Here is a 16,512-nt window from a genome sequence, read left to right as displayed (position 1 = left end):
GAATATTACTCTCGCTTCGACCTCGGCCGCATGTAAATTCACTTTTGCATGTCAACCATATATACATATATATATATATATACCAATCACTATTAAAAAAAAAAAAAAAAAAAAAAAAAAAAAATTCTGACCTTCGCAATAAGAAGCAGTGAGATTCTGCAATTTTTAAGGTCAATTGTTCTCGAGCCCATTTATCTCGAATTTGAACCGAACAAAACGTCAAGTCGTCAATTTTTTGACGACTTTCACTCAAGTTTCATGAAACGATTTTCGTTCAGAAAAAAAAAGCGACACTCCTCTCCTTAATAAGTATAACAACCATAAATAAAAGAACTGAAAATAATGAAATAATTCTTACGTAAGATTATTAAAGTCCTCGAGAATATTTTATTTTTTTGCGTGCGTAACAAATGATCCACAATATTGATTGATTTTAAGAAGAGAAATTTTTTTTTTGGAATACGAAAAGTACTTTTTTAAATTTTACAACCAATATGGAACTAATTGAATTTTAGTCGTCTTTCGAGTTTTAGTAATTTTAGTAAAATTCATTAATTTACATATTTATTATTATCAGAAATATTATTAACATAATTGTAATAATTTCTAGGCTTTGTAATTTTTTTTACTAAATTATTGTATTTGCTACCAATTTTTTTATTAATTAGTTATATTTGCTACTAATTTTTTTATCAATTAGTTATATTTTCTACTAATTTTTCTAATTACTTATTAATTTCTACTAATATTTTTACTATTAATATTTAATTTGATGATGAATTGATTTTAGTTACTACGAATTTTTCTATTAATTACTAATTAATTTCTATACTAATATTTTTACTGTTAATTTTATGATGAATTAATTTTATTTACAACGAATTTTACAACTATGTAATTAATTTATTTACCTTATTTTGTTTACTACTAATTTTACTACTAGTATCTTTTTTTACTAATTAGTATAGTATTTTCTATTAATTTCATTAATAATTCATTTTATTTACTACAAATTTTACTACTAATTAATTGTATTTATTACTAATTTTATTATTACTTAATTGTATACGTAAATTATTTTTTACTAATTAACTGTATTTACTACTAATTTTTCTATTAATTTCTAATTAATTTCAACTAATATTTTTACAATTAATATTTAATTTTATGATGAATTGATTTTATTTACTACGAATTTTTCTAATTACTGATTAACTTCTACTAATTTCTTTTACTATTAATTTGATGATGAATTAATTTTATTTACTACGAATTTTACAATCAATTAATTAATTTACCTTATTTTATTTATTTATATATTTTTATTTATAGGCAACATTTATTTACCAATTGTATTACTAATTAGTTGTATTTGCAACTAATTTTTTTTTACTAATTAATTGTATTTTCTACTAATTGAATTCGGTACTAATTCATAATATTTACTACTAATTAATTGTATTTATTACTAATTTCATTATTAATTAATTGTAAATGGTAATAATTTTTTTTACTAATAAACTGTATTTCTATTTAATACTAATTTCTCTACTAATTACTAATTAATTTCTACTAATCTTTTTACTACTAATTTTATGATGAATTGATTTTGTTCACTACGAATGTTACTACTAATTTATTTATTTACTTTATCTTATTTACTTATTTACTACTAATTGTATTATTAATTAATTGTATTTACTCTAAATTTTATCACTAATTAACAATATTTACTACTAATTTTATTAATGATTAATTATACTTGTCACTACTTTTACTACTAATGACTTATGTGAACTAATAATTTTATTACTAATTAATATTTAATTTAGTATTTAGTATTTAATACTAATTTTGCTACTACTTATTTGAATTTACTACTGATTAATTATACTTGTTATTAATTTTACTACTAATTTAACTACTAGTTAATTACGTTTACTACTAGTTAAACTACTAATTAGTATTTAATACTAATTTTGCTACTACTTATTTAAATTGACTACTAATTAATTATACTTGTTATTAATTTTACTACTAATTAATTATATTGACTACTAATTAGTATTTAATACTGATTTTGCTACTAATTTGAATTTACAACTAATTAATTTTACTTGTTATTAATTTTACTAATAATTTAACTACTAATTAATTATATTTACTACTAATTTAACTACTAATTAGTATTGCTACTACGTCTTTGAATTTACTGCTAATTAATGATACTTTTTTATTATTTTTACTACTAACTTGACTACTAATTAGTATTGATACTACTTTTTTGAATTTACTTCTAATTAATTTTTCTTTTTATTATTTTTACTACTAATTTAACTACTAATTTAGCTACTATTTAGTATTTAATACTAATTTTGCTACTACTCTTTTGAATTTACTATTAATTAATTATACTTGTTATTATTTTTACTACTAATTTAACTACTAATTAATTATTTTTACTACTAATTTAACTACTAATTAATTATATTTACTAATAATTTTATTATCGATTGTAATTTTAATTTAATTTAATTTTAATCTTAGTTTTATTACTAATTAATTGCATTTATTACCTACTAATTTTACTACTAATTAATCGAATCATGAATTTTGAAAATGGCTCAACTGAGAAAATCGTAAGAGTCATTTTCCCATAACAAGTGATAATGAAAATAACTTTTACGGTTTTTAAAATAAGTCTATTTAAATACAATTAAATACAATTAATTAAATAAGAAGAGGAAATAAGTAAATAAGAGGAAAGAAGTAAATGAGACGAAATAGGTAAATATAATGCGTAAATAAGTAAATAGGAGGAAAAAATGTAAATTTTCATGAAGAAATACTTAGAGAAAAGAAGAAAATTGATGAAAGTGAGAAAAAAAAGTCGTTCACATCCGAAATGAAAGGGAAATTTATATAATTTGTCTAAAAAATATATGAACGTTTAGAGAGATAAGAATTTTGATTTACATGATGACATTGCTCGAGTGACTTCGGACATATAGCCGAAGTCTGACGAGAATGTAAATACTGTAAAAGTGGAGGTGCCAGGGTGGGGCCTTTGCGTTGTTACTTCAGTTCAACTTCAGTAGTTACAGTCCGTACAGCGTAGACCGAACCATGAACTCTTTAAGTAGTGTGACCCTATTGGTCCTGTCGGCCATATTTTCCACTTGTAAGTAGCTTTACACACACACACTTCCTGTTCTCCTTCCTAACACAAAACTAAGTCATGCGCATTCATACAAAAAAAAAATTTTTTTCATACAAAAAAAAATTTTCCATACAAAAAAAAAAAATAAGTTTTCTTCTTTTCCATACAAAAAAAGATTTTTTTCTTTTTCATACAAAAAAAAGATTTTCTTCTATTTTCCAATCAAACAAATTTTTTTTCATTTTTCTTCCAAAAAGAGTTTTTTTCCGGTCAAAAGAGTATTTTTCTTCCAAAAAGAGTTTTTTTCGGTCAAAAGAGTATTTTTCGTCCAAAAGAGTATTTTTCGGTCAAAAGAGTATTTTTCGTTCAAAAGAGTATTTTTCGTTCAAAAGAGTATTTTTCGTCCAAAAGAGTATTTTTCATACAAAAAAAGTATTTCATACAAAAAAAAAGTATTTTATACAAAAAAAGGGAATTTTATTTTTCAATAAAAAACGAATTATAGTAAATTAAAAAATTTACATTTCATGACATTTTTTTTTTTCAAACGGAAAGAATTTTTTTTTCTCAAAAATACGAAAGTGCAGCGAACAGTTTTTCTATAAGGACATCAAATTGTGACCAAAAACGTTTTAAAATGTTGCTTCGCAACAATTTTGCTACGTTTTTTGTCTCAATTTGATATCCTTAGAAAAAACTAATTTAAAAGGGAAATTTTTCTTAGTTTATTTTTTATTTAAAAGGGAAATTTTTCTTAGTTTATTTTTATTTAAAAGGGAAATTCTTCTGAAAAATAAACGGTTTTTCAAATAAAAGAAAATTAAATTTTTAATTAGCGACAGTTGCAAAATAATAATAATAATAATAATAATAATAATAATAATAATTATTATTATTATAATTATATGAATATAGAAATATATAATTATAATTATAATATATAATTATATATACAAATAAATAAATAATTTTAATTATAAATAATAACTCGAATTTTAATAATAAATAACAATTATAATTATAATAATAAATAATTATTATGAATGTAGTAATGGATAATAATTATTATAATTACCGCCGAGTGATAAATTCAACTATGATATCAAATATCAAATATTATAAATAAATATACATAAATAATTATTATAAATATAGTAATAAATAATAATTATTATAATTACCACCGAGTAATGAATTCAAGTTTGAAATGTTATAAATAAATATTAATAAATTATTATTAACTAATTATTATTATTGTTGTTATTATTATTATTTTTACTATAATTATTATTATTATATTTACCATAATTATTATTATTATTTTTACTATAATTATAAATAAATCTCAACAATATAAAATGTTTTTAATAAAGAGCACTGAACGAAGGACTAAATAGAATGTTGAAAAGGAAAGTCGTTTTGTCGAACATTTTAACGGTTTTATTTTTAAAGCACAGTTAAATAAATTTTTTTTTCTCTATGAAAAAATCTCACCTTATTTATAGATATGAAAAAAATGAATGTTTGTTTCTTTAAAATATAATTATAAAGTATAATAATTTGGAATTAAAATATTAAAAGGTATTTTTCTTTCGAGTATGCGAAAAATAATTGTAATAATTGTAAATTTTAAAATATATAATTGAAAAAAAAAATTAGACACATGTTGTTGACACGAAATGTCGACAACTACTGCGAGAGCGCATTCAGATGCATCCCACACGTATATGCAGGAGAATTTCTTCCTGGATGGTTGGGGTGTCATTCTCAAATCGGGGGGGTTAACTGAATGCACATATAACCATATAATATAAGTGTATAGTCGACAATTCTTTCATTTTATATATTATACACAACACAACAATCTATATAGACTCGCACACCGTGTTACGAAATAAGTAGGAATTCTCAAGTCGCAGGAGTCGCTTTCACTGTGTGTCGCCGACTTTAAAAAAAATCATGTTTCCATATGGTTACATTATATTTATAATTTTATAAATTGTCCTTCGAAAATTAAATACAATTTTTTTTTTAATTTTAAAATTACAAACGAAAATTGATTTATTAATTAAAACAAAAATATTTATTCATGTAGGTAATTTAATTCTTTTATTCTTTGGCATATTATTTATTATTTTGAGTTTTATTATTTTATTCTTTTGAGGTAACGGTTTTTGTTTCGAAATATTATTATAGAATGAAAGTTTAGAATTATTTCAAAAATTAGAGGCATATATAATATATATGTATTGAGATGGATTTCGATCTGTTGTGAAATGAGTTACTTTTTAATCTGTCTTCCCTTGACGTGAATAAAAAGAGAACATTCAAATCTTATTTTTAAATTAAAATTTTAATAATAATTAAATATTGGTAATAATACATTTTTTAATCATTAATAACAGTAATAATAATAATAATGATAATACAGACTTCGCACTCGATAATAAATTTTAAAAAAGTAGCAAAAAGTAGCTTTCATGCTAAAAAAAAATAATAAAAAAGTAGCTAACGAAAAATTAAATTTGACGACCAAAAAAACTCGTTTTAGACACTTCACAAAACTGACAAAGATTCCATTCCAAATTTTATTTTCTCGACTTTTTCCTAATTTTCATAAAAGAATATTTACTCCTTTCTTATCCTAATAATAAATTTAATTCCTGCCACGAATTTTATTATTCATTTTCTAAATTCTAGTTAGTAAAAATGATTTCTAATTTGAATTAGTGACTGATTTTTTGCTTTGGAATTAGTAAATTTTACTAATAAATTAGTAGAAATTACTATTAATTAGTAACATTTACTAATTCAAAAGCAAAAAGTCAGTCACTAATTCAAATTAGTAAACATTTTTACGAATTCAAATTTAGAGAGCATGAAAGAATTTAAATGTTTATAAAAATAATTTAATTCATACGAAGAATTTTATTAAAATTTTTCAATAATTAATTTCTTTCGACTAATTTTATGCAAATTTTAATTTAAATAATTGAATTCCTGAGAAATTTTTATTATTCATAAAAAGAATTGAATTCTAGCAAAGATTGTTATAAACAATTTTTTAAATAATTGAATTCTGTTTGTAAATTTTATGACAATAGTAGATATTAAAAATCAATGAATTGCGAAAAGTTTTTAAAAATAATTGAAATTTTACAAAGAATTCTATTAAAATTTTTGACAATAATTAAATGTTTGTGTGTTATTTTAATTTATTTTTTAAATAATTGAATTCCTAAAAAGTATTTTATTATTTATGAAAATAATTGAATTTTTGCGAACGATTTTATTAGAATTTTTAAAATAATTGAATTTCTAAAAAAATATTTATTACTTATAAAAATAATTGAATTCTTTTAATGAATATTGTTATTTATAAAAAAAAATTGAATTCTTGTGATAAATATTGTTATTTATGAAAATCATTGAATTTTTGAAAAAGAATTTTATTAAAATGCTTCAAAATAATTGAATTTTTGGAAATAATTTTGTTATTATTTATCGACATAATCACATAATTGAATTCTTTGGAAGAATTATTTTTGTAAATAATTAAATTCTTGTGAAGAATTTTATTAAAATCTAAAAGAATAATTGAATTATTTCAAAAAAATTTAATTAAGATTATATTTAAAATAATTGAATTTCTGTGAAAAATTTTAATATTTTTGTAAATAATTGAATTCTTCGAAAGAATTTAAAAAAAACATATTTTTTAATTTTCGATTTTTTCGAGGAATTGAAATTAAATTTTTAAGAATAATTACATTTTTTGTGCAATTCCTGTAAAATTTTATGAAAAATAATTGAAATCCTGCGATGAATTTGAATATTTATGAAAATAATTGAATAGTCGCAAAAAATTTTATTAAAATTTTCAAAAATAATTTAATTCCTAAGAAGAATTTTACTATTTATGAAAATAATTGAATTTTGAAAAAAAATTTGATTACAATAATAATAATTGAATTTTTTCAAAGAATTTAATTAAAATTATATTCAAAATAATTGATTTCTTTCTAATATTTTTGTAAATAATTGAATTCTTCCAAAGAATTAAAACAAATATTAAAAATCATTAAATTGCGAAAAGTTTTTAAAAATAATTAAATTTTACAATTTATTAAAATATTCTATTAAAATTTTTGACAATAATTAAATATCTATGTGTTATTTTATTAAATTTTTTTTTTTTGAAAATAATTGAAATTCCTAAAAAGCATTTTATTATTTATAAAAATATTTTAATTTTTGCGAACGATTTTATAAGAATTTTTTAAAAATAATTGAATTTTCAAGAAGAAATTTATTACCTACTTTAAAAAATAATTGAATTCTTCTTGAATTAAAATTCCTCAAAATAATTGAATTTTCAGGAATAATTTTGTTATTTATCGACACAATTGAATTCTTGTGCAGAATTTTATTAAAATCTAAAAGAAAAATTGAATTATTTCGAAAGAATTTAATTAAAATTGTATTTAAAATAATTGAATTCTTCCAAAGAATTGTAAATTGTAATTGTTTTCTGCAATTCCTGTAAAATTGTATTAAAAATAATTGAATTATTGCGAAAAATTTTATTAAAATATTTGAAAATAATAATTGAATTGCTGTGAAAAATTCTAATATTTTTTGTTAATAATTTAATTCTTCTAAAGAATTTTACAAAAAAAACATCTTTTTTAAATAATCAATTTTTTTTGAGGAATTGAAATAGAATTTTTTTAGAATAACTACTTAACTGTAAGTAGGTAAGTGAATTTAATGAAATATACATTTAAAGAAAAGAATCTGATTTATAATATTAACAGGTACGAGTTTATCAATTTCACCACATGGACCAGTGCTTTTGGGAGCACCGCAATGTCCGGATTTATATGGCGAACAAGCGTATCCACATCCGGACAGTTGTAACGCCTTTTTCTTGTGCACAAATGGCAGTTTGACCCTGGAGCATTGTGAAAATGGTCTTCTATTCGACGGTCATGGCAACGTTCACCAACACTGCAATTATCACTGGGGAGTTGATTGTGGTCATCGCAAATTCGATTGTAGGTATTTTCTCAAAAATCACCCCCCACCCCCCTTCCCCTTAAAAAATACTCCTTCCTTGAAATTATGCAGGAAAAATAATTGCTTGTTAACAACTGTTGCTAATTAACTACTAGGTAATTATTACAACTTACTAGAAATTAATTACCCCCTAGTAATTAATTACCCACCAGTAATTAATTACCCCCTAGTAATTAATTACCCACCAGTAATTAATTACCCCCTAGTAATTAATTATCTACTTATTATTAATTACCACCTAGTAATTAATTATCTACTTATTATTAATTACCACCTAGTAATTAATTATCTACTTATTATTAATTATCACCTAGTAATTAATTATCTACTTATAATTAATTACCCGCTAGTAATTAATGACCTACTTACAATTAATTTCCCGCTAGTAATTAATTATCTACTTATTATTAATTATCACCTAGTAATTAATTATCTACTTATAATTAATTACCCGCTAGTAATTAATGACCTACTTCTAATTAATTTCCCGCTAGTAATTAATTACCTACTTATAATTAATTACCCGCTAGTAATTAATTACCTACTTACAATTAATTTCCCGCTAGTAATTAATTACCTACTTATTATTAATTAACACCTAGTAATTAATTACCTACTTATAATTAATTACCCGCTAGTAATTAATGACCTACTTCTAATTAATTTCCCGCTAGTAATTAATGACCTACTTCTAATTAATTTCCCGCTAGTAATTAATTACCTACTTATTATTAATTACCCGCTAGTAATTAATGACCTACTTACAATTAATTTCCCGCTAGTAATTAATTACCTACTTATTATTAATTAACACCTAGTAATTAATTACCTACTTATAATTAATTACCCGCTAGTAATTAATGACCTACTTCTAATTAATTTCCCGCTAGTAATTAATTACCTACTTACAATTAATTTCCCGCTAGTAATTAATTACCTACTTATTATTAATTAACACCTAGTAATTAATTACCTACTTATAATTAATTACCCGCTAGTAATTAATGACCTACTTCTAATTAATTTCCCGCTAGTAATTAATTACCTACTTACAATTAATTTCCCGCTAGTAATTAATTACCTACTTACAATTAATTTCCCGCTAGTAATTAATTACCTACTTATTATTAATTAACACCTAGTAATTAATTACCTACTTATAATTAATTACCCGCTAGTAATTAATGACCTACTTCTAATTAATTTCCCGCTAGTAATTAATGACCTACTTACAATTAATTTCAAAGTTAATATACTTCTAAAATTAAATTGACTAAATTTTTATAAACTGCTAATTAATATTCAAATTTTTGTTAATTAACAATCCATTTTTAATTTAAGAGTAGAATTTACCGAAATTATGAACAAATATTTAATGAAAATATTTTATAATCTTGAAAAGAATTTATTTTTAAAAAAAAATGTTTGTAGAATATTTTCTGTGCATAATTTTAATTATTGTACAACGTATCTTCTTCTATATCACTGTCTGACTGATATTTACTTTTACTACTGAATGTGCAATATGACAATAAGGCAGAAGAATTTTTCAATATCAAAAACATTTCTTTTTTAATTTGATAAAAAATTCTGTGGAACAAAATTCAAATTGAAAAAGTATTATAGGAACCTATTATTTTCATAAAAAGTAAATTTTTTTCAACACAAAATTATAATAATGGTAATAAATAATTACCAAGCGGAAACATTTTTTTCTCAAATCGTAATTCTCTAAAAAAACAAGACCTCATTTTTGATGAGAATATGTAAAAATAAATAAAATAAATATAATAAATGAAATAAATAAAAAAATTTAATAATGAAAATAAATAAAATAAATTTAATAATGAAAATAAATAAAATAAATTTAATAATGAAAATAAATAAAATAAATTTAACAATGAAAATAAATAAAATAAATTTAATAATGAAAATAAATAAAATAAATTTAATAATGAAAATAAATAAAATAATTTTTATAATGGAAATAAATAAAATAAAGAAATAATTAACATATAAAAAAATTAAATTAAATAATTGCGGAGCGAAAATATCTTTCCTGTACGCACAGAAAAAAAAGAGATAAGTAAGTATAGAGTTTAAAATTTGAATAAAACACTGCATTACATCAAAGCAATTGTCAATGAATGCATCAATTACCATTGTAATCTAATTTTAAGAGCTGAAATTCAACTATAATATGACTTAATTTTTCAGAAAGACTTTCTCCATACTCCATAATCTGCTTCCTTCATTTATTGCACAATTTAATGCTATCGTAAATCAACTATTGTATTCCAAACAAAGAAAACATTCTCTCGATTTTAAATTTAATTATTTCCTTTTGTTGCAGAAAAAAAGAACGCTAATTGTATTATAAATTCTTCCTTATATCATGGCAGACATTTTTCTGAATGTAAACTTTGAAAACAAATTTTGAAATTAATTTTAATATAAGTTCTAAAATTAATTATAATATTAGCATTCTGACAAAAATTTCTTAATAAATAACTTAAATCTTGAACACCTAACATAAAATAACTAAATTATTTAATGAATAATTTTACTTAAATATATCAAAATTAATTCAATTTTAAAAAAATTGCGTTTACAATTTTCATAAATAAATGAACTTCAAACAATTTCATTTTGAAATTTTACAAAATTCAAAATTTCAATGTTAAATGAATTTAATTAGAAATTTCAATGAACTAAGATTTTTGAAAAATTTTAATAATTCAAAATCTTCTAAAATTAGTTAAATTTGTGGATAGTCAATATATATTTAAATAATTATTAAAAATAATGGATTTATAGAAGAATTTTAGTTAAAAACACTAAAAAAAATTGAATTTTGAAAAAGTTACAAAAATGATTGCAGAAATTCAATTATTTTCAAAAGTAATAAAATTCTTATCACAAAATTCAATTATGTTCAAAATTTACCAAAAATATTTCGACAAAATCCCAATTATTATCTTTATAAATAAAAAAAATTCTTCAAAATTCAATTAATTTCTAAAATTTTAATAAAATTCTTATCAAAATTTCAATTATTTTCAAAAAATTTCCTCATTTCAATGATTTTCAATATCTAACCATTTTAATAAAATTACCCAATAGAATTTAATTATTGAAAAACAATTTTAAAAAAATTGTACGCAAGTCGCAAACATTAAATTATTTTCATAAATAATCAAAATTTCACAGGAATTCAAATATTTACAAATTTTTTATAAGTTTCTTCTGAATAATTCAATTATTTTCAGAAATAATAAAACTCATCGGAGATGTTCAATTATTTTTAATACAATTTTAATCAAATTCCTTGAAAAATGTAACTATTTTGAAATTTTTTTAAAATTCGTCAAAAAAATTCAATTATTTAAAAATTTGTTAATAAAATTTTTTATAAGAATTAAAATTTAAGAAAAATTCAATTATTCAATAAATAATTTACTTTTGTATTTAAATAATTGAATTCTCGTAGAATTTCTTAATAAAAATTAATTTTCAAATTAATTTTAGTTTAAATTCTAGATAATAATAATTGAATATAAAAGTAATTTTTAAGAATTTACAGTAACAATATTTTTTTAAAGTTAATTAATTTGAAAAAGGTTTGAATTTGAATATCTTAATTCCTATGGAAAAATAATAATTAAATATTTAAAAAAGAAATTATTGTTTTTGAATAATTTTACAATTAAAGATATTTGTAAATAAATTTAACAGAAAATTTTTTTCAATAAAATTTTTTCCTTTCTTTTCAAAAAATTCAAAAATTTTCAGTTTCATTTTCAATTCAATTTTCTAATTGACAAATAAAATATATAAACATTTGTTTCCTGTATTTTTAAAAAACTGAATTTTTTAAAAACAATTGAAATTAAGAAATAGAATTGATGCAAATTATTTCCTTCTAAAAATTGAGAATTTTCTACAAAAATATTAAGTGACGGGAATATCTAATGTTTTTCTTTCAAAAATGAAAAAAATGAGTTTGTAAACAATATTGTTATTGAGAAATAAAAATTATGCATAAAATGGGTATATTTCCTACTTCTTAATAAAAATTTTTTAACAATTAACAATTTTCTAGTATTTTTTATAAATAAAAAGGAGAATAATTATAATTTAGATCAGTCAAACGAAATTTGTTATAGAAAAAAGCATTATTTTATTATAAACAATAATAATTAAATAAATTTATAAATAAAATTTTTCTCTGGGTGTATTAATTCTAATATTTAATTTAAATATTAGTTTTAAATTTAATTTTAATATTACTTTTTTCATTATTAATTTTAATAATTCCGTTTGAATTTTCGAAAAAATAATTTATGTTATTATTTCCTCAGTGACACCATTGAGTTCTCCAGGATGTGAATATCAATTTGGAATGTATCCCGACAGTGATTCTTGCAGTCAAACCTACATAAAATGCGTGCACGGTGAACCACGTCAGGAGCATTGTGATGCAGGTTTAGTTTACGATGACAAATCACACACATGCGTTTGGCCCGATCAAATGATTCCATTCTGTAATCCCGAGCAAGTCATTGGATTTAAGTGCCCGAAAAAAGTACCAGCTCACACTGCCGCTGCTAAATTCTGGCCATTCCCAAGGTTTTTCCTTTTTTTTAATTAATTTTCGATTTTAAATTGTAATAACCATTTTGTTTCATTTTCTCTATTGTTTTTCTACATTTTTCATTTCAATTTTTTTTTTTTTTTGCAAGTCTTAAACTTGAAAAAATAATTTTAAAAAATTAAATAGTGACTGCAGTGTCTAAATTAAACGAAACAAAATTTATTTATTGAAAAATAATAATAAATTATTATTATTTTAATTGAAACAAAATTAAATTTATTTATTAAAAAATAATAATAAATTATTATTATTTTCAATTAAAGAAAATTAAATTTATTTATTAAAAAATATAATATTAAAAAAATAATAATAAAAATAATAATAAAGTTTTTATAGAAAAAATTATTTATTTTTATATTTAAAAATTTATTTCTCATTCTCACGTTTCACTAGATTTTTTAATATCTGAGATTATAAATTCTAATAAGATGTTTTATTTCAAGTTTAACGTTACATATATTTCTGGTCTTAGATTTCCAGTTCCTGGTGATTGTGGAAGATTAATTACATGCGTCGAAGGCCACCCACGACTTATCACCTGTGGCGATGGAAAACTTTTTGATTCCGAGACTCTAAGTTGTTTGGAACCGGACGAACTTCCACACTGGTCAGTGCTTTTTATTTTCTTCCCTCATCAATATTTTCTCAATATTAATGAATTATTAATTAGGAGCAAAAATAACTTTATTTCTTCTTCTATACGAGAAAATAATAATTATTTAAAGTAATTTTTTTTATTTTCTATTATATTATTTTTAATGTTTATTCCTTAAATTATTATTATCAATAATATTGAGTAAGAATTAGTCAATTTTCCTCTCGAATTAAAAGAAAAATTTTCTATTGATTAATTAATAGTTAATTTCCCTCTCTAATCAAAAGAAAAATATTTTCTATAAATTAATTAATAACTAATTTTCCTTTCGATTAAAAGAAAAATTTTCTATTAATTAATATTTAATTTTCCTCTCGAATTAAAAGAAAAATTTTCTATTGATTAATTAATAGTTAATTTCCCTCTCGAATCAAAAGAAAAATATTTTCTATAAATTAATTAATAACTAATTTTCCTTTCGATTAAAAGAAAAATTTTCTATTAATTAATATTTAATTTTCCTCTCGAATTAAAAGAAAAATATTTTCTATTAATTAATTAATAGTTAATTTTCCTATCGATTAAAAGACAAATTTTCTATTAAATAATTTTAATAGTTCATTTTCCTCTCGAATTAAAAGAAAAATATTTTCTATGAATTAATTAATAGCTAATTTTCCTCTCGATTAAAAGAAAAATATTTTCTATGAATTAATTAATAGCTAATTTTCCTCTCGATTAAAAGAAAAATTTTCTTTTAATATTTTTATTTTAATAATAGAATAGTATTATTTTCAATATTGAATTACCTATAAATAAATAATAATAAAATATTTAAAATAATAAAAAATTTTCTGTTTTTTTAATTTCAGTGCCAATAATCTTTAAAAATGAAGAGAAAACAAACTAAATCGGAGCTCCAACAGCAAAAATCATAAACTCTGAGGAAAAACCACAGCAGTCTTTCGAAATTCCTTTTTTCAACTTGTAAATAAATTCCTGTCACATAGAACAATTTATAATATAGAACGAATTTGTCTCTATTTATGTTTATAAAAAAAACTATTTAAATGAAAATGCAAATATTTTTATATAATATATTTTTTTCAATAATAAATTTTCTCCCTTTAATATGAAGGAAATTATTATTTTTTCTCAATTGAAAAAAAGAAAAATTAAGAATTATTTTTTCCCTCACAGCACCGGGATATTCAGGATATCCCAGAGACGTCCTGGGGATATCGATTTGTTTTCGGAAGTTTGGATATCTCTGGGATATCCTAGGGACGTCCATGGATATCCAGAGGATAATCCAGGGATATCCAAACTTCCGAAAACAAATCGATATCCCCAGGACGTCTCTGGGATATCCTGAATATCCCGGTGCTGTGAGGGTTTTGTTTACTAATTTTTGAAACTTCTGGAACAATTTTTTTTCTTTTTACTAAAATAAATTTTTTTTCAATTTACAAAAACAATTTCTTTTTATTTTCATTTTTTTTCTTTTCTTTTTTTTTTAAAAATGAAAATCCTTTTTTAATTAAGAAACGATTTTCTTTTTTGTTTAGGTTTAAAAAAATACTTTCTTTCAATAAAAAAAATACTGTAAATTAAGGAAAAACGATTCTTTTCTTTTACTAATTTAAAGAAAAATCTTTTCTTAATTAAAAAGAATTTTCTTTCTTTAAAAAGAAATTCTTAATATTGAAAGAATCGATTTTCTTTTTTCGTTTACTAATTTTAAAATATATTTTTTTCTTTCGTAAAAAATGATGGAAAAATTGAAAATATTTTTTCCATTCGTGAAAAATTATGGAACATTGCAAATATTTTTTCCATTCGTGAAAAATGATGGAACATTGCAAATATTTATTTCCTTTCGTGAAAAATGATGGAAAAATTGCAAATATTTTTTCCTTTCGTGAAAAATGATGGAAAAATTAAAAATATTTTTTCCTATTGTGAGATATTTCAGAGGTGGAATAAAGAAATTAAAAAACTTCATTTTAGGCTTAGGTATAAAAAAATATACAACATTACACTTTATTTCCATAAAAAATGATTCTAAAAGGACTATGAATTGCGTACAGTTTTTTTTTTTTGCAAAAGCAGATGGAGAGAGAGGGGGAAATATTTACATTTCGATTGGCGATAATGAAAAGCGAATATTTAAAAAAATTGATATGAGAAAAATCTAAACGTACAATAGAGAAAAAAAACTCTATTAAAAATTATTTATATTTATAAACTTAATTCCTATTAAAACGAAGGTAATAATCTTCAATAATTAATTATCGCATTCCTCTTAAAGAAAAAGTTCCGTGTTCTCAAAGTCTTTTATAACAAGAAAAAAAAATAACAACTTATATTAATTTAGTGGCTTTTCTTTCATTTTTAATTTTAAGGGAGAATAATTTTTTATCAACATTTTTTTTCCTGCTGTTTTTTGCTACCTTTTTGATATTTTTTGTTTTATTTTTTAATAAAATTTTTATTTTATTTTTTAATGAAATTTTTTTTTATTTTTTAATGAAATTTTTTTTTGATTTTATAAAAATATTTCTATTTATTTTAGTTTTTAATAAAATTTTTATTTATTTTTACTTTTGATATTTATTCTTCTTTTTTTATTTAAAATTTGGATTAAAAATTGATATTTTCAAAAAAAAAAAAAAAAAAAATTATGAGAGCAATTGAAAATATATGAAAAATCTAAAATTCTTTTTTAATTTGTATTTTATCATAACAAACTTGGGGAAAATAGTTTTTAACAAAAAGTAAAAATGGTTTTTATCAACAAGTAAAAAACTGTTTTTTTGTAACAGTAAAAATAACTTTTTATCAAAAATAAAAATACTTTTTATGAAAAAAATGTAAAGTATTTTTTAGCAAAAATAAAAAGCATCAAAAAATACTATTTATTAAAAAATAAAAAGTAATTTTATCATGAATAAAAAATACTATTTATCAAAAAATAAAATATACTTTTAAGCAAAAATAAAAAGTACATTATTTATTAAAAAT

At 20.5% G+C, this 16,512-nt stretch overlaps 1 protein-coding gene across 1 annotated transcript; it reads left to right on the top strand.

The window, feature by feature from the left end:
• Window positions 1-3,032: 3,032 nt before the first annotated feature.
• On the top strand, window positions 3,033-14,619 carry LOC122507921 (protein obstructor-E-like). Its single transcript, XM_043620931.1, has 5 exons — window positions 3,033-3,181; window positions 7,978-8,217; window positions 12,601-12,868; window positions 13,366-13,500; window positions 14,361-14,619. Exons 1-5 carry the CDS (start codon window positions 3,127-3,129, stop codon window positions 14,374-14,376), a joined length of 714 nt encoding a protein of 237 aa, XP_043476866.1. The 5' UTR covers window positions 3,033-3,126; the 3' UTR covers window positions 14,377-14,619.
• Window positions 14,620-16,512: the final 1,893 nt, after the last annotated feature.

The sequence above is a fragment of the Leptopilina heterotoma genome, unplaced genomic scaffold, assembly GCF_015476425.1.
Source record: "Leptopilina heterotoma isolate Lh14 unplaced genomic scaffold, ASM1547642v1 Lhet_52, whole genome shotgun sequence".
Lineage (NCBI taxonomy): Eukaryota > Metazoa > Arthropoda > Insecta > Hymenoptera > Figitidae > Leptopilina > Leptopilina heterotoma.
The sequence above is the reverse complement of the archived record's forward strand: the minus strand, read 5'-3'. Positions and strand labels throughout refer to the sequence as shown.